At 55.6% G+C, this 20,665-nt stretch overlaps 1 protein-coding gene across 5 annotated transcripts in view; it reads right to left on the reverse strand.

Annotated features, from left to right (window-relative positions):
• Window positions 1-5,065: 5,065 nt before the first annotated feature.
• Src (SRC proto-oncogene, non-receptor tyrosine kinase) overlaps window positions 5,066-20,665 on the reverse strand; it is a 49,522-nt gene continuing 33,922 nt past the window's right edge. For 3 of the 5 annotated variants that reach the window (XM_085832724.1, XM_029474463.2, XM_029474465.2), the window contains exons 4-16: window positions 19,370-19,624; window positions 18,108-18,207; window positions 17,880-17,897; window positions 14,750-14,782; window positions 13,919-14,017; window positions 13,645-13,748; window positions 12,027-12,176; window positions 10,780-10,935; window positions 9,259-9,438; window positions 8,294-8,370; window positions 7,601-7,754; window positions 7,362-7,493; window positions 5,066-7,131 (exon numbers count right to left, since the gene is read on the reverse strand). In XM_085832724.1, coding sequence (XP_085688850.1) covers window positions 6,923-7,131; window positions 7,362-7,493; window positions 7,601-7,754; window positions 8,294-8,370; window positions 9,259-9,438; window positions 10,780-10,935; window positions 12,027-12,176; window positions 13,645-13,748; window positions 13,919-14,017; window positions 14,750-14,782; window positions 17,880-17,897; window positions 18,108-18,207; window positions 19,370-19,616 — 1,659 coding nt within the window. In that variant the 5' untranslated portion in view covers window positions 19,617-19,624 and the 3' untranslated portion in view covers window positions 5,066-6,922. The remainder of the gene's footprint in view (window positions 7,132-7,361; window positions 7,494-7,600; window positions 7,755-8,293; window positions 8,371-9,258; window positions 9,439-10,779; window positions 10,936-12,026; window positions 12,177-13,644; window positions 13,749-13,918; window positions 14,018-14,749; window positions 14,783-17,879; window positions 17,898-18,107; window positions 18,208-19,369; window positions 19,625-20,665) is intronic. The other 2 variants (XM_029474466.2, XM_029474467.2) reach the window with 2 other exon arrangements.

Genomic DNA, 20,665 nt, shown 5'->3' on the forward strand with positions numbered 1-20,665 from the left:
TCCAGAGTTCAAATCCCAGCAACCACATGGTGGCTCACAACCATCCGTAATGAGATCTGACGCCCTCTTCTGGTCTGTCTGAAGACAGCTACAGTACACTTACATATAATAAATAAATAAATCTTAAAAAAAAAAAAAAAAAAAAAAAGAGATGCCTGTGGCCTGTGGGGTAGGGAGCGGAAGCAGGGCTGGAAGTGAAAGGAAGAGGTGGGCCGTGAGGGTTAGGGGGCTGGGCAGTGGGCAAGGGGTCCTGGATGCCTGGACTCTGCACTGTGACCCCAAATGGGAGCCTGGAAATCATTCCTGAGCACCAGTGAGATGACTCAGCAGGAAGAGGTACCTAGCACAAAACCTTAAGACCTGAGTTCAGTCCCCGGGACCCACAAAATAAAAGAGAAGTAATTCCCACACATTGTCCTTGGACCCCCACCTACGTGGTATAGCACATACTCACCACCCAGACAAACAAAAACCATGTAATGTCTGAAATACAAATGACTGTCTGGAGGGATAGCTCGGAAGATAAAAGCACTTGCCATCAGGCCTGATAACCTGTTTGATTCACATACCCACACTAAAAACATAAATAAAAGGAAAAAAAATTTTAAAATGACTCTTGAACAAACAGGAGGACGGTAGGAGAGAAGGATGGGCAGGTGGGCCTTGGAACATATTGGTAGAGCATAAGCAAACCCTGTACAAAGCCTGGGAGAGCGCCCTCCTACCCCAAAGGGTCCCGGGAGCAGGGCAAGCCTGCAGGCCGGGCACACAGCGCAGACAGTGGCTGGGGCTCACTCATGCTCACTCACAGGAGCTTCAGTGTGTGCTGACCAAAAGAAAATGTAAAGGGGGTGGGACCCCAGAGTGGGATAAAGGATTAGAGCAAGTGACAGAGATGACATGTTGCCAGGCAGCTACACACACACACACACACACACACACACACATCTCTGAATGCTGCACACGCAGGGCCAGGCAGATTTCAGAAGCACCCTGGAGACAGGCAAGGCAGGGAGAGGCCCAGAGTCTCAAGCTTCCAGCGCACTTGCTCTTGGCCACACGGAAACAAAGGGCGCTGAGTACCCGGATGGGCACCCATGGCCCATAGAGATGGACATGAAAGCCACATTGCAGAAGCTGCAAGGACTCTTCTCATGTCTCCCGACCCCATCCAACCCCCCACACTCTCCCAGAGTCAGACACATGGGCAGCAGCAACAATTGCTTCACAATAGGCCCTTTCTGAAGAGTCCCGGGACCAACCAATGGCGGTGACCCCAAAGCTAAGGGAGAGGAGGCAGCTGCCTAGCGCAGGGCAGGAGCCTGACCAAGAGGCCATGCCTGAGGGGACTTGAACAAGCTGGGGGTGGGAGTGGGCAGAGATTGATGAAGAGTTCTGAGGGGCATAGAGGATGCTGCAGGCACACAGAGGGAGGGGCTCTGCAATCACAGCTCAATTGAAACTAATCAACGCCAGAACAGGCGACACTCAGGGCTGTAACCCAGGGCAGAGACACAGGAGACAAAGAAAGACCGGGAAACAGACAGGGAGGAGGCAGGACCCGGGAGAGGGCTGAATGCAGAGGCAAAGTCTGAACACAGATAACATGGAGTCATCTCTGTCCACGCCATGAAAGGGATCCAGGCACAGGGAAGGCTCAGCATCACACCACCAAGGCTTCGTACATGCCTTGTACACCCTTCAAACCTATAGTCACATCACAACCCTGCTGCACACAGTGTGTCACCCACCACACCACACACACCATACATAAGCTATGTACCCCACTACACCTCACCTACCAGAGGTCTCCCCCAACGTGTCCCATAATCCCACAGTACAAATTGCAGCCACACCCACATGTACCACAGTCCACACACAACTCAGGGGATTCACACACCTGGACTGTGGGAGGTCAGGTGCTGCCAGGAAAGGATGGGAAGTCTAGACCTAAGGAAACTCACACACAGGCACAAGTTCACATGCAGAAACACTGAAACATGCTCACACACAAACACACACACAGACACATGCTCACACCCATACACACACACTGACACATGCTCACACACAAACACACACACAGACACATGCTCACACCCATACACACACACTGACACATGCTCACACACAAACACACACACAGACACATGCTCACACCCATACACACACACTGACACATGCTCACACACAAACACACACACAGACACATGCTCACACCCATACACACACACTGACACATGCTCACACACAAACACACACACTGACACATGCTCACATACAAACACGCACACTGACACATGCCCACACACAAGCACACACAGACAACCCCACGGGTAATCAGACTTTTACTTCCCTGAAGTTCTACTCTACCATCCAGACAAGCTCTGGAGGGCCTGTCTCTATTCTCCTGAGGCCTGGGGACTTCTGCATCTGTCCTGTCTTGTCATTTAAACAGAAGGTGGTTGGTGGGCCCAGCTTGTTTTCTAGCCCCTAAGTCACTCCCATTGGGGACGCCATACAAATCTGTCAAGGGAACAAATGAATGGACTGAGGGAGGGAATGGATGAAACAATGTTCCCAGCACATTAGAGGAAGAAGGGAGGGTGAAGAGAGCGTCCAGGGTTTGCAGATTATAAAAACAGAGGGGAAGGGGGGCACGGAGGGAAGCCCACACATCTGGAATAATCAGGATGGAGAGGGAGACCTGGAAGCCGACAGGAAATGGGTGAGTGAAGCCCCCCTAACTCACACCAAGCACACACACATGCATGCACACAGTCTGTAAAAGCTGTAAAAGCTGACATGACCGAAACTGGGCAGCTCCCTGGAGACAGAGGAAGGAAGAGTGGACAGGGGCCTCTGTCTGCCCCTTTCCCTCCTTCACACACACAGCTGGGTAGGAATAGCCGCTCCACTGTTAATGTTTTCAGGAGAACTATGGGAGTAAAAGGAAACAACGCCCCCCACCCCGCTCCCCCCGGCTGGGGGGTCCAGCCGATGGCAGTGACCCCCCAGAGCCGGAGCTAGGAGAGAGGGAAGGAGGAGGCATCAAGGGGCAGGGGGTTGAAGAGCTTTGCAGAAACCCAGGCCTGCAGGTTAGAAGACAGGATAGGGACTGGGGCTGGGGCTGGGGCCACCCCTTGCAGACCAGCAGACATCAAAGCCATGTGCATTGTCTGTGATATGAATGAATGAATGAATGAATGAATGGGAAAAAGACAGACCTGCTGGGATTGGGGGGCGGGGAGAGACAGAGAGAGAGACAGAAAAACAGAGCCAGAGAGATGTCTCTCTCTCACACACATACATACACCCGGAGTATGGTGTATGAAACAAACAAAAGAAAATGGGACACAGGACTTTTTTTTTTTTTAGGGTTTCTCTGTGTGGCCCTGGCTAGCCTTGAACTTGCTCTGTATGTAGACGAGGTTGGCCTCGAACTCAATAGAGCTCTGCCTACCTTGGCCTCCCGAGTGCTGGGAACACAATGTGCACTACCACCTTCCAGCAGACACAGGACTTCAACACCAGCAATGAAGAGGCAGAGGGGGACAGAAAGGTGGAGAGCGTGCCAATGGGTGTCCAAGATCAGAGTGGACAGCCCTGAAAACAGACATACAGGTAACAGTACACAGACTGTGCAGGTCGCATCTGTGTATTTAGGAACACACACACACACAATTATAGAAAATAGTGGCTATGAGTTTGAGAGCAGGGAGACCACTGTATCCCCCACTGGAAGGCAGGAGCACACAGAAGGCAGGCTGACTTGCGAGCCACAGTAGTTTCTATACCACCACACAAGCACACATGGAGGGGCTGCAGCAGTGCTGAGCCCAGCCTGAAACTCTGGTCCGAGTTTTTCTATGAAGGAACTGAGGGCCAGCAGCTCAATTGTGATCCAGTACACAGGACCCAAGGGACAGAGACAAAGAGACCCAAGAGACAAGGGTGAGCGCCTAGACACTGCACACACCCTGGGGAGATGCCCTGCCAACGGGACAGGAGGGACAGATGAATCTGGGGTACAAGTGATTTTTGGCTTCAGTTTTTCCTTGTCTGTGCCTTTCTGAATTGTCCTACGCTACAAGAAGAAAGACACATTATTCTTCCACAGGGAAATGTTTTCCTGGAAGAAAAATGTATGCAAAGTGGAAGCAAACCCAACAGAAAGGGCCCCAGGGTCCTGGCCCTGAAGCAGGTCAGGGAAACAACTGAAGGCCAGGCTGAGCCGCGGCTCCTTGCACCTGTCCCCGTCTCTCACAGGCAGGGCCCTGCGAAAGCAGTTACCACGAGACAGAGTGAGGAACTGGAAACCAGAGAAGGAATTGGTGGGGAGAGAGAAGTGACCACTGCCTCCCTTCCCTGCACAGACAACTCCCATGGGTTGGGTCTGGGTGCATCTCACCCAGCCCCCCAGCACCTGGTCCAGGGGATGGAGCTCGGTGTAAACAGCTATGACATGACAGTTCTTGACAATTCCGGAGCTTAGAGAAAACTTGCATGGCCTTCTATGGCCTCTGACGGGTTTTGAAGGTTGAATGGGAGTTTGTAGCTTGTGAGAGATAGATTTTTCAGAGTCGAACAAGCCCCGTCCCTGAATATGAAGCTGGAGATGTGTGAGAACTATGGGAGGAGAGACTGAGAGTGGGAAGGGAAAGTTAGAGAGAACACTGCATGGGGGTAGATAGGAACTCTCCACGCAGCACACACAGCTCACCTGGACCACCCCACCCCGCCTACACACACACACACACACACACACACACACACCCCACACCACAGCCTTGGAGATTACCCAGGAACACATTCCATGCATGCTGGGCAGTTCTGCTCCATCCTGCCAGGGGCCCGCATCTCACAAACATTCTTGCCCTGGACTCGGTGCCTCCTCCAGATCCTCAAGTAAGTGCCGACATGCTGCATCTGCCCCATCTGATCAGTTCCAGGCCCAGAAGCCACTAGCTGCAGGGGTCAAGAACCCTGACTGCCGGCTTCCCTTACATCCACCACTCTTCTTATTCCCCCACACAGTCGATGTCCAATAAACTGCTGACCAAACTGAGGTCTGTTTGTGTTTAATCAGACAGTATGCAAAATATGTACAACAAATCTGGGTCCCCCTCCCCCAAGCCTGGGCATGGAATGTGGGATCCCCAGGCCCTGCCCAGAGCTGGGGGGGGTGTCCCCAAGGCCTCTGCATAGTCATCTGAAATCTACAAAACACTGTTAAAAAGAAAGAAAAAAAGAAAACCAGACAGTTGAGGCCACCTTACACAAAGGTCCTTGGGCAGCTGGAGTCGGGCAGGGAGAACCGGGTGGCAAGCTCAGGCTCGCCAGGAGCACGGGGAGAATATGGGAGTAAAGTGGAACTGTCAGGGCAGGCCCTGCTTGGCATCCTTCCCTGCAAACACGGCCTGGCTGGCTCGGGTCCCCGGCAGCGGGGACATTATTGCTGTGATGGGGCAATGGGTGAAATGGTCTGGGATAGAGTAGGGATGTTCTTACACGTTAAATATGGACACAAGGGAAGACACACAGGCACACATATGTGTACACACACACAAACACACACACATAGGGGCCCTTGGTTGAGATGCCACAAATCATCAACTGCCCACCTTACAGACAGGGACACTGAGGCAGAGAGAAGCCACCACATAGCCTAAGGGCTGAGCAGAGGAGCCAGGGGCCAGACAGTCAGCTGTCTGCTGTTCCAGGGCCCCCTTAGATGCCCAGCTATGGATCTATCAATACGGGGGGGGAGGGGGGACAGAGCAATGACAGAGGCCAGTCACGGGCAGAGAGTACAGCTCAGAGAGGGCGGGGTCAGTGTTGGTACACAGCAGTAAGGACCCTCGTCTCCTTTCCCCGGCTAAGGACCTCCCCTCCCTCCCTGAGTTAGGGAGTCCTGGCATGGGCAGGAGAGCAAGGGCCGGGTGTTGAAATGATCAGGACAAATGAGGAGCAGGACTCCACACCCCTTAGCTCTTCCTCTTCTACTTGACTGCCTCTGCAGCCTGAGAGCTCACTCCACCCCAGCCCACCAGCACTGTGACGAACAGAAGCCTGTTCCACACCACCACTTTCTACCCCTCACTCCTGGCTCAGTCTCCTGCTTGCCTCTTCCCCCGGGATAGACCCATGAGCATCAGAGGCAGCAGAACCCTGCCGACTTGAAGCCACTCTCAGGCCCCACCCTGCCCCCTGCCTTGGAGAACAGTTCTCGTTAGTTCCTGAGGAACAAAAGGAGCACCAGGTGCCAAGCCCACCTCAACCCTAAACTGCCCTTGGTCTTGGGCAAGTCACAACCCCTCCTGGATTCAGTTTTTTCCAACAGAGAAATGGGGGCAATGTGTTGGTGATCTCAAGGGTCCCTTGTGGAGGACGGGGCTGAGGGGTGCTCACTCTGACACTTACCCCAACTGGTGTTGGGCCTTGGGCTGCCTGAGAGCCATGGAAGAAGGTTCTAGACCCAGCATTCCACCCAGAAGCCTCCAACAAGGATGGCCAGGGGCAGGAAGTACGTATAGCCAAGGCCTGGGCCTCATTCCTCTTTGGAAAGGCTCTCTGGCCGGCTTGAAACAGACCCAGGGTGAAGAAAGTGGGGCGGTGCCAGGTGAGCAGAGTGGGTTGAGGCTGGAAAACCACCCCCAGCTCTGCTGTCACAAGTGTCCTGCGAGAAGCAGGCTAACTCCAGAGAGAATGCACAGAGAGAGCCTGTGGCCATGGCAGGCGTGGGACAGTCACTGTACCAGCCTCCACCTGTCCTTCCAGGCTGCCCCATCCCTGAAGCCCTTCCATGCTCCAAAAGGGGCATCGCCGAGGCAACACAGCCCCAGAGAGAGGATAAAGGGAGGCAGGTGCATTGGAGGCAACACCCAGAAGCCTAGAGGTGACAGTTCTGAGCACACAGTCCCTATAGGTTCTCCCCGGGCTGGTACTGTGGCTCAGTGGACGTAAAGTAGTCTTCCAGGAAGGCCTGCAGGTACTCGAAGGTGGGCCGCTCCTCGGGCTCCTTCCGCCAGCACTGGCACATGAGGTCATGCAGGGACTCGGGGCACTCGGGGGGACAAGGCATCCGGTAGCCCCGCTCCACCTGGTCCAGAACCTCACGGTTCACCATCCCTATGAACAGAGAGGGCAATGAAGAGATGGCTCCAGAGACCGACACAGCCTAGATAGCCTTGACCCTATGGTGTACAGAACCCCGCCTCTGAGGCTGAGTCCTGACCAGGGGCAGCCTGCAATCAGAGATCAGCTTGGAAAGAGGAAGCCCGGGGGATGGCGTGTTGGTTGGGGGAGGGTGAGACTTGCCCCCAGGGCCAAGGTGAGGGACACAGGTATAGCCTCCTCACCAGGATAGGGCACTCTTCCCTTAGTGGTGAGCTCGGTCAGCAGAATCCCAAAGGACCACACATCCGACTTGATGGTGAACCTGCCGTACAGAGCAGCTTCAGGGGCGGTCCACTTGATGGGGAATTTGGCACCTACAAGCAAGAAAGCACAGGCTATCACTACCAGTCTGCCGCAGGAGCATGACTCTCACTTCCACCTGACAGATGGATACCATCGGATAACCCCCAGGCACCCCCACCTTGCCGGGCTGTGTATTCGTTGTCTTCTATGAGCCGGGCCAACCCAAAGTCGGCCACTTTGCACACCAGGTTCTCCCCTACTAGGATATTGGCGGCTCGGAGGTCCCGGTGCACATAGTTCATCCGCTCCACATAGGCCATGCCTGAAGCGATCTGTGGAGACAGAGAGCCTGGCTCAGGGGCTAACCCACACCGTCCCAGTGCTGTAAGCCGGTGTCTCAGGCTAGCTACTCCTGAGGATAGAAGGACATCCAAACACTCTGCCCACCTCGCGTCCTTTCAAGCAAGGAACTTCATTCAGCTTATAATAAACAGCATTGGCTTGAAAAGGTAGAGCAGAGCTCAGTGGGAGAGGGGACAGCAAAGGGCAATTGGGGAAGGGGGGCACAATAAGACGCAGCCAGGCGGGCAGGCAAGTATATACAAAAGAGGCCCCAGATGACCCATAGACACAGATGCGTGCCAGGTCCTGCCTGTTATCCCAAGACCCCTCTCTGTCCCTCGGTTTCCTCATCTAGCAAATGGAAGTAATAAATTTTAAACTTTTAATATTTTATTTTTATTCTTAATTATGAGTATGTGCCTCTGATTCCCAGGCGCCTGCCGGGTGAGACTCTGGTGTAATGAAAGCAGGCCTCCTGAAGGGGGCGCACTGAGCCCGAGAGCCAAAGGTGTAGGAAGAGGAGACTCACCTGAGCAGACATGTCCACCAGCTGGGGTAGCCGCAAATATTTGCCCGTTTCCCCCTTGAGAAAGTCCAGCAGACTCCCTGGAGAGAGAGAGATCCAGCTCTAGCCTTGCCTGGGTCTCCCTGTGCAGGAAACTGTGGCTTCCAGACCTTGGCCAGGGCTGCTCAAAGGCCAAGACTCCAGGGAGCTAGATCAAGGAATCCTACTGGGCCCTTGGAGTAAGTGGGGTAGGGAGGAGGTCAGGCAGACACAACAGGGGGTGATAAGATGCAAAAGATCATGTGCAAAGCCCAAGACAAACAGGTTTATCAGGACCAAACCCAGCTAGCCAGTGGCTGCCTGAGGCTGAAGCTGGATGGAGAGTCACAGCACTAAGGACAGCAGGGAACTCTGGGGTAGGTAATGTGGATGCTATACATATATTTTTGTTTTGAGACAGGGTCTCAAGCAACCCACTCTATAGGCTGACCTTGAGCTCCTGGTCCTCCTACCTCTACCTCCCCGGTGCCGCCGGGATTACAGGTGTGTGCCTAATTCTTGCAGTACTGGGGATCAAACCTAAGGCCAAACCCAGGGCCTTGTGCAAGCTAGGCAAGCACTCTACCAACCCAGCTACAACCCCAGCCCCACACTGCTGTTTACCAAGACAGAGACAGTCCTGCTATGTACCCAGCCTGGCCTCAAACTCACGATCTCCTGCCTCAACCCCTGGGCACTGAGATTACAGGTGTGTGCCACCAAACCATCAACAACAGGGATGGTGACAGTGGGAAAGGACAAAAGAAGCCGTCTTTTAGAAAACAAAACAAAACAAAACACTAGATTTGTTATTATTTACGAAAAGAGAGAGGCAGTCAGTCCCTGATGTAGCGGTCCACTCATTGGGGTGGTTTGGGGTAAGAAGTAAGTTGCCCTCGGCCCGCCCTGTGTGGGCACCTGACAAAGGTCACCCCGGGCTCAGACCTTACCCTTGTTCATGTACTCTGTCACAATGTAAATGGGTTCTTCTGACACCACAGCATACAGCTGCACCAGTTTCTCGTGCCTCAGTTTCTTCATGACTTGGGCCTCCTGCAGGAAGGCCTCTGGGGACATGGTGCCTGGCTTCAGGGTTTTGATGGCAACCCTCGTGGTGCCGTTCCAAGTCCCTGTCGGGGAGAGACGTGGGAACATGAGCACAGGCCATCATTCTATTGCACCGGGGCCACCCAGGCGAGTCCACACGAGTGCCTGTCTCAATCTCTGCCTCTGAACTCATGGCATGGGCTTCTGGCAAGGCCAGACTTCCCACTTATAAAATAGGCTCAGGGAATGGAGCCCCGTCCCAGGGCTGTGAACTGTGTGTGTGTCCGGAGCCTGCTCACAAAGTGACCGCTACTAGGATGTTGACTGCTTAGGACAGGACAGGAAGCCGAACAGCAGCCTGATGGGTGGGTACTCAGTACCCCAGGCACCAGCAACCACAGCATGGGACAGAGGAGGGAGAGGGCTGTGTCTGGGGTCACTGGGGGCAAGAGGTCAGCTCAGTGCCTGTGCTGCATTAGGCAGGGAGACTGGGTAGCTTTCTAGCTGTCTCAGGTCAGGCTGGATGCCCTGATTCCCGGTGGTTGCTGGTCTTTGCAGAGCTCAGGGGAAAGGTGGGAAGCCCTCAGATCCCCACCACATACCAAGAATTATAGATGAGGCTGAGAAAGACCAAGGCCGTGGCTCACTCAGGTTCTGCCCAAACCCTCCTTTTGGTCTCAACTTAAAAGCTGGCTTCTCCCTCTGCCCTTCCTACTCACAGCCCAAGACTTCCCTTGCCTACCTGACCCGGCCCCTCCAGTGCCCTCTGAAAGCCACTACAGCCCCATGGTCCCCCTCTACTCGTGGGTGGGTGGGTAGAAGCAGCCATGGCAGGGAGCCTGGGTTTGGCTAAGGCAGCTCGATGCCCTAGGGGCCTCTCGATGGCTGCACAATTAGACAGGAAACTGAACACTGACTTCCCACCACTCCCTCTGCACAGCACAGCGCTGTCTCTTTCTGTGCTGAACTAATATGCAGATGCCCCTTGAAGCTTGGCATCAGCCCCTTCTTCACATCGGGAGGCTGAGGCTTGGCGTGAGACCTGACCACACTCACTCAGGCCCTTGAGGACCGTGGTGCCCAGTCCCCAGGTGCGGCTGGTATACAGATGCCCTAGTCTTCATCTTCAGCAGCATGGGCTACAAGGAGTCAGGAGCCCACCTCAGTGCTGACCCTGGTGAGTCATATCGTGGGGTGGGGGGGACAGGGAGTGGAGTGAGAGACTGGAAGTGAGCCAAGTATGTTACATGTGGGGTTCAAAGTGTCACAGGAAAACAATTGTAACAAGTGTAACAATTTGTACAGTTAATGTTCAACAATAAAATGAAAAACAGCCCAGTTGTTCAGTAGAGACAATTAAAGAGAGGGACTCAGGGTCTTTGAGCTACCTAGCTGGGATGGGGACAGGGGCATGTGTTCCTTACCCATCCACACCTCTCCGAAGCAACCCTGGCCCAGCTTGACCTCCAGCCGCAGGGACTCCCGGGGGATCTCCCACGCATCCTTGGCCAATCCCTGGGTCTGAGGCTTGGATGTGGGACACACAGTAGTGAGGCGGTGACACAGGCCATCAGCATGTTCTGGAGATGGAGGCAGGGAATGGGGCTCAGGTAGGGTCCCACAGCAAGCTGGCTTCCCTGTCCTGTGTGTACGGCTCTATGTATTGGCTCTGGGGTCAGGCAGACACCCTCCTGTAGACCTCTTTTCCCCAGGGCCCTGCGGCACAAAAGTCACCTGCTCAAATCACTCATTGGTTCAGTTACCTGTCAGATTTGAGCGTATCAGAACTAGTGTGGAACAGGTGTGAGAGTCTGCCCTAGGGAGGCCACACCCCGACTCCAGTCACCTAGCAAGATCTCAGGACACAGATGAAACAGGATATTTGGGAGGGGGAAGTCAAGCAGGCTTTAGGAATTCTTTGGGAGCCCTGGAAGGCATTCCAGAGGAAGAGGTCCCTGGCCTGGATCTGAGGGATAACTAGGAGGCACCCCACCCATACAGCACATCGCCTGTGCCAGAGCCCAAGACAAGATCGGCTGTGGGGTTGGAAGAGGTGCCGGGAGGTGAGAAGCTGTCGATGCGGTTGGAGGAACTGGAGGTGAAGGCATGGAGCAACCTTTAGCCACCTGGGCTTGGGGCCTTGGGACGGTATCATAAGGTTCTGTGGTAGCCCTGGAGGATTTGGTCTGGGAACCAGATGATCCCCAGAGCATCAGCAGACGGACAGAGGGGCAGCTAGTCCTAGAGAGGCTGAGGCCCAGGCCAAGGAGGCGGCTCAAGTAGCTACACCTGAAACAGCCACGCACAGAAGAGCCCACACCAACCCATCACTGCACACGGCCCGCAGCCCAGCTCCAGCCCGCTCTGCCATTCTCTATCAAAGAAGCCTCCCCCTCCTTCTCTCCCAGGAACCGGTTCAGACCAGTCTTAGGGCTGCAGAAACAATCAACACCAGCCTCTGGCCCCTCCCTTCTAGCGTGCTCAAGGCAGGCCCCCTCCTCACCGGCCAGCTGCAGAGGAAGGAGAAGAGGGGGGCTGGGCAGGGAGCAAGGGAAGAAGGGAGGAGATGGAGGAGAGGCAGGGAGGGAAGAGGCATCCTAGGGGTGAGGAGGCTCGGCAGACACCCTGCTCCCCTGGGCGAGTCCCCACACGGCCGGCTGGGGACACTCACTGGAGTAGTAAGCCACGAGCTGCTGCAGGCTGTTGAACTGGGTGCGGGAGGTGATGTAGAACCCGCCGCTGTCCAGCTTGCGGATCTTGTAGTGTTTCACATTTAGGCCCTTGGCATTGTCGAAGTCGGATACAGAGAGGCAGTAGGCACCTGTGGGTAGGCAGGGAGGAGACCCCTGAGGTACCCTGCTAGTGCGTTCCTTGCTTGAGGAACTGACTTAGTCCCACTCTCTTTCAGCCCCTAGTGTGCCGAGAGGAGCAGGGCAGCCATGTAGGCACAAAACCCCAATGGCAGAGATGTCTCTGAGCCTGCGCCTCACAGCCCTGGTAAGACATCTGAATCCCAAGGTGCTCACAACTGTGTGACCCTGACAAGTCGCTGCTTGCCCTCTGTTTCCTCCCTGCACAATGAGACAACCGTGAAGATTCACACGGTACTCAGCAAGCACTCCATAAATGCTGGCCCTCTCCAGGTATAGCCACCTTGTGCCTGCCTGTCCTGTTCTGCCTACTGGACACCAGCTGAGCAGACAGGAGTAGCGGCTGGCTGTGTGGACCTGTGAGTAATTAGTCCAGGGCAGGAGGTACATCCTGAGTGGCCTCTCTGGAGCCTAGAAAACCTGCAGCTGAGAATGACCTGAACGGAAACCTTTGTTAACTAAAGCCTGCATAGCCTCAGCCTTGGGGAGGCAGGCGGGCGGGGTGCAGGGGCCAGCGGCCTGCCACGTAGCTGGCAGTTCTGAGTGGAAGGACTGCCCACCACTCACTGAGGAGGCCCCTGGAGCTCCACTGGACGTCAATATGATCTTCTGGTAACATAAGTGAGTCAGGGAGAACTAGGCCTGGGACCCATCCTAACCTGTCTCAAGGCAACCCTTGGGAAGTCATGTTTTCTACAGACTGCCCACTTCATGTGCATACAGAAGGCTCCGCTGACGGCATACCTATGCCCAGAGGCCACATTCTCACATTTGCCCATACCCCCAAGCCCCAGGAACCAGGACCTCGCCACATTTCACTCCAGCAACACTGACCAACCCCAACAGTGAGCGAGCACACCACACCACACCACACCACACACCACCACACACACACATACACCACACCACACACACACCCATCATCCCTGTGTACTGTGCACAGCACAGGGGGGGGTGCACTTTTCCATCTCCCGCTGAGCCCCAGGCCCACAGGAAGCAGCCTGGCTTGGTTGCCATGGTGATGGGCTAGGAGAAAGGGCAGAAACAGCAAAGATGGTGTGGGGGAAGGGCAAGGCCAGAAAAGGCCCCTGGGAAAGGGAAAGGGGAAACAGGGGGGCATATGGCTCCTGTTCCCATCTGCAAAACATATCCACAGCTGTGTCACACTCCTGGTAAACTGTACCCACTCTCCATGTGAGAAACTGAGGCCGGAGGAAGCCTCAGCTTGCGTGTCCTGTCCACCTCTGGATCACTCAGTCTTCCTCAAGTGCCACCTTAACTTTAATTCCTGTTACCTCCTCCACTGCAAGGCTCTCCCCTCCCCATCCCATGTACCAAACTCCTATTCACTCTCCAATACCCAGCTCAAGTAATACCCTCAAAGCTGAGCTCTGCCAGCCACCGTGCACTCAGGCATACCTTTTGTGGTCTCACTCTCCCTCACGAGGAAGGTACCTCTCGGGTTCTCGGCGTTGAGCAGCAGCCGCTCTGATTCCCGTCTAGTGATCTTGCCAAAGTACCACCTGGGGTGGGAGGGACAAGGCTGTGACTGTCGGCCAGGGTTTGCTGCCCACAGTGCTGGCCCTGGGTACTGAGACCTCAGTGTGGCCAGCCTTCTACCCACACGGGCCCACGAGGGACTCGGTACTAGAAGTGGCGGTGACAGCGGACCATAGCCGAACAACATACTCACTCCTCAGCCTGGATGGAGTCGGAGGGCGCCACATAGTTGCTGGGGATGTAACCGGTCTGTCCCGTGCTCAGCGAGTGTGCCAACCACCAGTCTCCCTCTCTGAGCAGGAGGGAGGGAGCAAAGAATGAGGTCACCGGGGGAGCGGGGTCGGTAACCCTGACCTCCCCAGGTACACGGCCAGGCTCCGCAGCAGAGGAAGCTGAGCCAGCCTGCGTACACAGCAAGCCAGCAGGAACTGGCCTGGAACGTCCACCTCCATACTGACATACTGCAGAGGGATGCCACCTAAAACCTCAGCAGAACTGAGCCCCATGCACCCCAGACTGAAGTGTCCAGAAGCGCAGAGTGGCCTGCAGGTGCCTTAGGAGAAAGGAAGGGAGGAAGCTCGCTGTCTGGGGCAGGGATGGGAGAAGCAGAGTTTACACGAGATAAATGCCACATTAGACCTTCAAAGTCTTCCCAAGCCCTGAGAGCCTGGATGCCCGATGGAGACAAGGGCTGGCGCTTCTGGCCTGGCAATAGTTCAGGCCCATCCCTTCAAACAACAGTACGTGCCCCTGTTCCAAACCATAGCTCACACCTAAAAGTCCTTAACCAAAACCTACAGGCTTCCTCCTGCAGCCTAGCCCTGTCTGGGGAAAGTGAAGCCAGAGAGAACTGGGCCATGCCCAAAGTCACACAGCAAGTCATGGGGAATGAGGTGGCCGAGCCCCAGTGCTCTTACACTAACTGCCCCAGGAAGAAGGGGAGGAGGGAGGAGGGCAGGAAGGAGGAGGGATCCCAGCAGGTTCGGGCTCTGGGCCTGGGCAGGAGGGGCAGGGGCTGAAGTACCTTTGCAGCCATCTGAATGTGAACCAGGTCTGGCTGGAGCAGGGGTCCAGAGACAGAGGAGGGAGGAGCAAGCGAGAGCCCGACAGGAGAGAAGAGGCAGAGATGGGGGTGGTGAGAGGCCGTGGCAGGGGGCCGAGGGAGAGAGCGAGAGAGCCAGGCAGTGCTGGGGACACTGGTGATAGGGTCCAGGGGGCAGCCAGAGACCTCACATCCAAAGCAACCAAAGGGGACAGGGAAAAGGTTGGAGGTTTGAGGGAAGATCGGAGAACGAGGCCTGGGAGCTAGGGTCCAGCCCTTCCCACACCCCCAGTACAGACGGGAAGACCGAGGCTGGTGAAGCGAAGGGCTCTGTGCAAGGTCACACAGCCAAGCCAGGTGCCTCCCTGTGGGTACCACGAGGCTCAATGGCTCTGCAGCTCTTCATGCAAAGCTTGGGGGGCACACAACATGGAAGTCAAATTAGTCAGCTGGTGACCTTGTCCCTGCCTTGACCCTGAGAAGACACACAGCATTCCCACCCTGGCCTTGAGTCACACAGCCCCGACTTGAATGCACTGGAGATCTGGGCACATGTTTGCCCAGCTTCACAGATGGGGAAGTCAAGGCCAGGAGCAAGCAGAGCTGGGAGGCTTGAAGGATGGGCTGGAGACCGGGTGAGCATCAGACCCTGGCTAATGCTGGGCCAGAGGGGTCCCTTCTAGGTGGACATGAGCAGTGAAGAGGGTGTGAGTGGAGCCATGAGGGACATACACACAGGCAAGGTGCAAGCTCACCCCTGCCCCAAAGCTCCATCCTCACTTGGTGTACATACATTTTCCTCTGGTTTGACCCCCAAGATCATCCAACAGGAAAGAAGGCGAGACCCCCACCCTGGCTGAGGAAACTACATTTGAGAGAGGTGGAAGACCCAGCCACTCTGGTAAGAAGACCAGTGTTTTCTTTATAGATTGTGGAAACTGAGGCACAGAGGAGGAGATGATTTGCCCAAAGCCACACAGCATAATCAATGGCAGAGAGAGGCTGAAATCAGGGGGTCCCTAACATTGACAGCCAAAAGCAGCAAGCTCTCCCAACCCGCAGAGCTGAGATCCCTGGAAGCCAGGAGACAGGAGGACTGGGGCAGAAGACAGTCTGTACCAGAATGGGACCCCAGTTTGACATCAGAAACCACAGAATGAGGTGGTCAAACTATAGCCAAAATGAGCAGCCTGACAGGTCCCTCCTCCCCCCAACCTTCAAAAACCTAAGCTGAGTAGTTCCTGGAGGAATACTGTGTGACCTTGGACAAACAGCATGCCCTCTCTGGGTTTTCATGGTCACATTTATAAAGGAGGCAATATTTAGTAAGTGGAGTCTGTCATGGCTTCAGACTGGGCTCAGAGCCGGGATGAACACCTAGGCTTCAGTGCACCTACCCTAGAAATGGGGCATCAATTCCCACTTCCTATGCCAAGGGTCTAGGAGGACAGCCTTGCCTCCGGTAGCCAGGAACTGGTTTGGTCAGGGGTCTGGCACTCTCCCACGCGAGGAGCCCCAGATTCTCGGCTAGGAAGAGGTGGGGGGCCATGCTGAGCTGAGAACAATGGCATTCTCCACCAGGCAGACCGGTTTGGCACCTGAACTTCTCCGAGCAGAGCAGGGAGGCCCCGGGAGGTAGCAGGTCTAACAGCCAGATCCTGGCCTCACCATTCATTCCTGTGACCCCACCACCCAGGGACCTCCAGTGGAGGAGATTCCCTTGTGATTGACTCTGGCTGCCTGGCTGTACAGGTCAAGAGAGGAGAAAGAAACTGCACCCCAAAGGTGTGGAGGCTGCTGTGACCCCAGAGTAAGACGCAGAGTCCAAGTCCCCAAGCTTTTCCTGCCTCCTGCCACTTGTGCAGAGACTCCCCACGGGGCGGGTCTCCACCAGCGGCACACACTCCGAGGTCTGTGGCCATTCCTTCTCTCACCTCTGCCTCTATCAGCCGTGTGACTCTGGGGCACCATCCTCTCAGGGCCAGGGTCACACTGCTCCTCTTCCTGGCCACCAGTACCATCAGCAGCCGGGGACAATGGGGACTCAGGGCTTCCCTTTAGGAGGGAAGGAGCAACTGGCCACTCTGGTGGGGAGGTACTAGGGAGGTCCCTTCCCCAGGGCGCCAGTTCAGGAAAAGAAGAGAAAATGCCCAGGTCCCATCCTGGGCTTGCTATCGGTAGCCACATGACCTTGGACAAGGGCCTTCCTGACTTTGAGCCTCAGTTTCCTCATTCACAAAATAGAACCAGCCCCTCCACCCCCGGGGATCAGAGATAACGAGATGCTGCCCCCACCCCACCCCGGGGATCAGAGATAACGAGATGGAGGGGTATGAATGACAGTGACCGGTGCAGAACATGGAACCTGCTCACTTTTGCCTCACACAGCGGGCATCCCCTCCCTGGATCTTGAGGACTGAATAGGAGTTCACCAGATGGATACAGGAGAAGTATTTCAGGCAAACGGAGTAGCATGCATGAGGAACAGGAGGCATGAGCAGCGAGACACGCCCAGGGAGACGGAAAGCCTACCTCTTTAGCCAGACCTTTGGGGCACTCTAATGATGGATCCTCTCTACCCTCCAGAGCAGCTCAAATCAAAGTCCCCAAGCCTTACCTGCTCCAGGGAGAGGCCTCCATAGCCCAGCACATACCTCCAACCAGCAGCTGCCCCCCCTCCCAGGGATGCTGCCCTTACCTGCTGTGACTCACTGTCCTTCCTTGGATGGATGGGCAGTCTGATAGAGACAGCCCCCTCTCCTGGGGTCATCTTGCAGGGACCCCGGCCTACTTCTATCTACCCCTGACCTGGTCTGGTGTAACCCACTCCCCACCACACTGCCTCCCTCCCTGGGCTACAGAATACACTGGGTCCTTCCTGCATGTAGCTGGCACCCAATGTGGAATCACATATCAGAACAGGGAGGAAGAGAGCTAACAGGAAGGTGTGGGGAGAAGATGGAGGGAGGGTCGGCTCATACAGGTGGGATGCAGGGTAAGCTAAAGGGACGGGGAGAGAGCTGGAAATACACAGGGGCGGTGGAGGAAGCACATGCAGAGAGCAGCCCCCAGCCTCAGCGAAGCATCCCCTCTACCTGGCCTCGGTACACACCTGACATCCACCTTCCTCCTAAGGGCCAGCGAGAGAGAAGCAGAGAGAAGGAGAGGCTGAGGCGCGGAGACAGGGCCCAGGACAAGGGAGGACACTGGTCGGGGTCTAGGGAGGGCCGCCACCCACCAAGAGCAGAAGCAGCCCTGTAGGCTCTGCACCGCCCTCTGCCGGCAGCTCTGGGTACAGACAGGCCCAAGCTCCCAGTGCAGTCCCCGCAAGGCCACTCACGTGTTATTGACAATCTGCAGCCGCTCCCCTTTCTTGAAGGACAGGTCAGTCTCTGTCCGTGACTCATAGTCATAGAGGGCCACAAAGGTGGTCACCCCACCTGCAGAGAAGGATGCGAGGTGTCAGAACCCTGCAGGGGCTGGGGTAGGCGCCGTTCTCATTCACCAGCCTGCCCCTGGGAGGGAGCTAAGTAGGCTGTGCCTCCCGGCTGGGCTGCAGACTAGGTGTTCCTTATCTAATGAGTCTACTGACACAAGCAGAAGCCCCGAGATCAGGCTCCCTTGCTCTGCACTCAGGAGCAGCACACAGAAGATGCCCCAAGCCCCACACTTAAGGGACTCTGCCTGTGTGTGTGCCTGGCAGCTCCAGGTTTCTGGCCCAAGTTTCAGGACCCTTCCCCTGATTCTCCCCTCACCCACAGCTGCTCCGTGGAATCCTGCATCCCACCCTCGGTTGCCCAAGGCTCCACAAATCCTTCTCAAATGATCGAATGGGTGTGTGGCTGCATGGCGGGAAGTGGGCTGCCTGACCAAGGGTCTCACCACAACCAAGTTCCTGTGGTGGGATGTGGAGCTGGGAACCCCTACATCCCGTGTCTGCATTCTGCATGCAAGGTGGTGCACAGGCCCATCTGAGGGGGCGAGGTTGTATGCACACCTGTATCTGTGTGTGCTTTGGCCCAGGTGTGTCTCTAGGAATTGTTGGTGTCTCCACTCAGTGTGAGTTCATGCCCAATGTGGGCATATAACATGGTTGAGTCTGGGTGGGATTTGTACGTGTGGGTGTGCAGCCATGCGTGTGGCTCTGTCTGAGCTTGGGATTTGCACGCATGGGCGTGCAGCCGTGAGTATGGCTCCGACAGAGCGTGGGATTTGCACGTGTGGGTGTATAGCCATGCATGCAGGAGCGTGAGTCACCCCCGCTCAGCCTCTGGGCGGCACGGCTGCTGCACCACGCAGCGCCAGCAGAGGGCGCAGGGGCGCACTCGGGCCATCGCACAGCAGAGCCAGGAACAAAGGCTGGGAGGAGGCGGCAGCTAGTCCGTGGCGGTCCGTCCCCTGAGGGCCTCAGGGTCCCCTCCCCTACAACCCTCTCCTTCAGAACCCGTTATATACTCTGAACCTGGGAGCCCGAAAGCGCCAGGAGCCCCGCTTTCCAGTTTACGAATCATTCCCCATTCGCAGTCTCGGGAAAACCGAGTCCCCAGAACCCAGAGAGGGTGCACCACAGCTCAGGGACACACAGCAAGGGGGAGGGCTGACCTGCCAGAGGCCCCGCCCTCTGCGGGGAGGTGACGGTGTCCGAGGAGTTGAAGCCTCCGAAGAGCTTGGGCTCGGCCGCGGGCGGCACGAAGGCGGCGCTGGGCCCGCGGTGGCCGTCGGCGGAGGCGGGCTTGCTCGGTGTCTGTGAGGCCGGGAAGGCGCCCCCTGCCCCGTGCACGTTTTCCGAGGGCTCCAGGCTGCGGCGCCGCTGGCTGGCGTCCTTGGGCTTGCTCTTGTTGCTGCCCATGGTCCTGGCTGGGGGCGACAGAAATCCCCGAGGTAGAGGAGAGCCTCTGGGAGCAGACAAGCCACCCCACCCACTTAGCGGATAGGGAAACTGAGGTCCTAAGAAGGGGACTAGCCACCCTGGGAGAACTCGTCTCAGTTGCGCCTGTAAAATGAATTGCTGGCACCTTAGGACACAGTTATGGAGAGAAGACATACCCGTCCAAAGTCCTGACTGCCAGACCCAAAGTCAGTTTCAGTCTTTCTTAGGCAGGGACACTTGAGTCCTATCTATGTCCCCAGCACATAGGAAGGGCTCACTTAAGGTTTGCTGAATGAATCCATGCCTGACAAGTCGTCTAACACTGGGAGAAGGTGCAGTACAGTACAGTGGCTTGAAGAAGGGATGGCCAGGCCTTCTGGTCACCGGACCTTTGCAAACACTATTCCCTGACAGCTTCACCTCCCAACTCAGTTTCCTTCAGCTGTCAGCTCAAAGTCACTTCCTGGGTCAGGCAGATGGCTACACAGGTAAAGGCACCTATCAGAGACACTGCTGACCTCAGTTCAATCCCCAGGACCCACATGGAAAAGAGAGGCGGGCTGGGGTTAGAGAGGTGGCTCAGCAGTTAAGAGCACGGACTGCCCTTCCAGAGGTCCTGAGTTCAAATCCCAGCAACCACATGGTGGCTCACAACCATCTGTAACAAGACCTGATTCCCTTTTCTGATGTCTGAGGACAGCTACAGTGTACTTACTTACGTATAATAAGTAAAATAAATCTTGAAAGAAAGAAAGAAAGAAAGAAAGAAAGAAAGAAAGAAAGAAAGAAAGAAAGAGGGGGGAGGGAGGAAGGAAGGAAGGAGAGGTGGAAGAAATAGTCCTGCATGCTGTCCTCTGACTTCTGACCTTCACACATGCATGGTTCACATACATGCCTCCCCATAAGCACACAGAAAGAAGAAAGAAAGAAAGAAAGAAAGAAAGAAAGAAAGAAAGAAAGAAAGAAAGAAAGAAAGAAAAGAAATTTCAAGACACATCCTTTAGGAAGGGGTCCTCAAATTCTTTCAT

This window comes from Mus caroli, unplaced genomic scaffold (assembly GCF_978045245.1).
Source record: "Mus caroli unplaced genomic scaffold, Mus_caroli_1 scaffold_2, whole genome shotgun sequence".
Lineage (NCBI taxonomy): Eukaryota > Metazoa > Chordata > Mammalia > Rodentia > Muridae > Mus > Mus caroli.